At 29.1% G+C, this 2,735-nt stretch overlaps 1 protein-coding gene across 2 annotated transcripts in view; it reads left to right on the forward strand.

Annotated features, from left to right (window-relative positions):
- Positions 1–2,735, forward strand: part of LOC117100300 (adhesion G-protein coupled receptor G7-like) — a 36,995-nt gene that overhangs the window by 31,304 nt on the left and 2,956 nt on the right. For both annotated transcript variants that reach the window (XM_033239949.1, XM_033239951.1), the window contains 4 exons: positions 96–474; positions 951–1,123; positions 1,429–1,593; positions 2,270–2,382. In XM_033239949.1, the coding sequence (XP_033095840.1) occupies positions 96–474; positions 951–1,123; positions 1,429–1,593; positions 2,270–2,382 (830 nt within the window). The remainder of the gene's footprint in view (positions 1–95; positions 475–950; positions 1,124–1,428; positions 1,594–2,269; positions 2,383–2,735) is intronic.

The raw sequence follows: 2,735 nt of genomic DNA on the forward strand, positions 1-2,735 counted from the left end.
CTTATTGTTTTACGCATTTACACCACTGCCAGATTCAGCATTTGTTGTGTGGTGTTTATTAAATCTAAACTAACTATAGTTTAATTTACTCTTAGGTGACACAATCTATTGTTATGGTGGTAAATAACTTGTTAGGTGTTGACGAGGAAATTCTGATGGAAAGTCAAATGAGGAATCAGTCTCCTACTAAAATTACTGAAGTTCTTGAAGGTCAATTGGGCATTGTAGAGCTAAATGAAAAAGGCATTTATGAAGAAACCACACCTAACATAGCAGTACATGCTCAGATGTTTAAAGCCACTCAACTTAGTGAAGAAAACATGACTTACTTAACTTTTATATCAGAATCAAATAAGAATGGTGTAGGTGCTGTTGAAGTATTTGACGATGGTGTGAAAATACCTGATGCTGCCAATGTGTCAATTGCTCTGCCAAGCAGTATATCTGACGTCATCAGTGTTTATAATATGACAGGTAATAATACAAATTCGTAATAATATAAAAGTATCTGTTGCATTGGGCTTACAGATAAATTGTTAGACCTGAAAGTTTCATTTAAAGGGTGTTCAAAATCAAGTGTATTGTTGCATACAGTACATACATCCCTGTACGCAAACAAATGGATTCCAAAGTATATTAACAAACATAAAACTGCTGTTAGAAGTGACAAGTGAAGTAAATAATAAGCCTATAATAATGATAATTAATAAAGCTTTGTACCGGAAAGTAAAATGACGAATGCATTTATTCATCATATGTTATTATAAATGTCATCTTATATAATACCATGGTTTATATCTTAGTCATCTAATAAAATATATAGCCGACAATTTTTAATTAACTCATAAAAATTGTAAAAACGATGTTTTGTGGAGTGTGGTCACACAAAAATGACCTGGTATCTCGAATCATGGCTTCTTTATGATTGTCTGTTTTGTTTCTGCTTTTAGATTTCCGGATTATAGTTATTGTTTACAATGACAGTAGACTGTTCCAATCTGCTCAGTTCATTAATGATAAATCAGGTCGCAGACCAAATAGTCAAGTTGTTTCTCTGTCAGTGCCTGAGTTAGATCGTGTTAAGCTGGACGAGTCCATCGTTACCACGTTCATTCCCATTGAAGTAACTTTTTTTAATATCATTATTTAAATAAATAATATTATTTTAAGATATTGATTAATACTGAAATTATTGATAATTATTATTGTGACCGATAACTTGCTTTTAACTAGGAACAACTTAAAACAATAAATAATATTACAACATACCAACAATCTATTTAGACTGACATTATTATACCAAAGATTATTTACTATTGTAGGAAAATGTTATTAGTCTTTCAAAGAAAATTATTAATGCGTATTACGTTCGGTCATTTCAACCATAAGTCTATCATTTGCACATATATTATACGGTATTATTTTCAGATCTCTGAAACAAACAGAAATACAACCTGCGTCTTTTGGGACTTCATACTGGATGGGGTTGGAGGATGGTCGACTGAAGGCTGCACATTTGTTAATGGATCGGAGGATGGAAGTGATAGGCAGTATTGCGAGTGCACTCATCTAACTAACTTTGCTATACTTATGGTATGTTCACCAACAACACATCCGTTTACTTAATATATGAATCTGTCTTTTTATCTAATTATGAAAATAATTATGTGAATTATTCTTTTAGTATTATTCCATTCATATTAATAATGAAAGCGATAATAATACTAATAATTATACAGCTATACTACTACTACTGCTGCTGCTGCCACTGCTGCTGCTACTAATACTAATACTACTGCTACTAATAATAATAATATTAACATAACAATAAAATATATTTATTATCATTATCATTATTATTATTATATCAATAACTATATCAAAATTATCATTTTCGTTATCCTTAATAATTTTATTATCACTTCCATTATAATTATAATATTTTATTGATATTGTTATACTTAGGCCTATTTTAATTACCATTTTCATTTTATGATTTAGTTATTGGTATTATTTAGACTTGTAACTATTGTAATTGTACATTAATCTAATGAATAAACAAAAGTAGCCAGCAAACAACTGAGTAGGCCTACTAGAACTTGCTCATTATTATTATTACTGTATTTAATGGGGTTTTTTTTTTACTATAATTTACATTAATAAGATAAGCTTGGTTACAGTATATTATTATATTTGTCTTCAGATCATTGTATGTTATTTCATACGTAATTCAACATATGTAATTTTATGCTTATTTGCCTTTTAATAGGATTTCCATCAAATGTCATCTCTTCCCCAAGCAGCAGACATTGTGACTATTGTTGGCTTAAGCATATCAATTGCATCTCTTTTTCTGACATTACTTACTTTCGTGAGTAAAAGGTATGTACATATTTTATGTTATTAATAAAATATTATTTCTAAATTAAATATTATATATTTATAGTAAATAATATATATATATAAATATATATATATATATTTATATTTATATATATATATATATATATATATAACATAAATCAAGGTAGCCGTTAACACTGTTAAATCATATATAAATCATCAAAGAAAGGTAAATACAGTGTTCGAATAAAGGACTGAATAAATACAACGTGTAGCATAGCTCTCAACGAATGTAGTCCTGTAAATAAATGAATACAGAAATTGTGTAATAAAATGCCTCTGGCGGGACTCGAACCTGCGACCTCTCGCTGTCAAGGCGAGTGTCATAACCA

This window comes from Anneissia japonica, unplaced genomic scaffold (genome assembly GCF_011630105.1).
Source record: "Anneissia japonica isolate Jap-2015-1 unplaced genomic scaffold, ASM1163010v1 scaffold557_len159069_cov99, whole genome shotgun sequence".
In the NCBI taxonomy this organism is placed as follows: Eukaryota; Metazoa; Echinodermata; class Crinoidea; order Comatulida; family Comatulidae; genus Anneissia; species Anneissia japonica.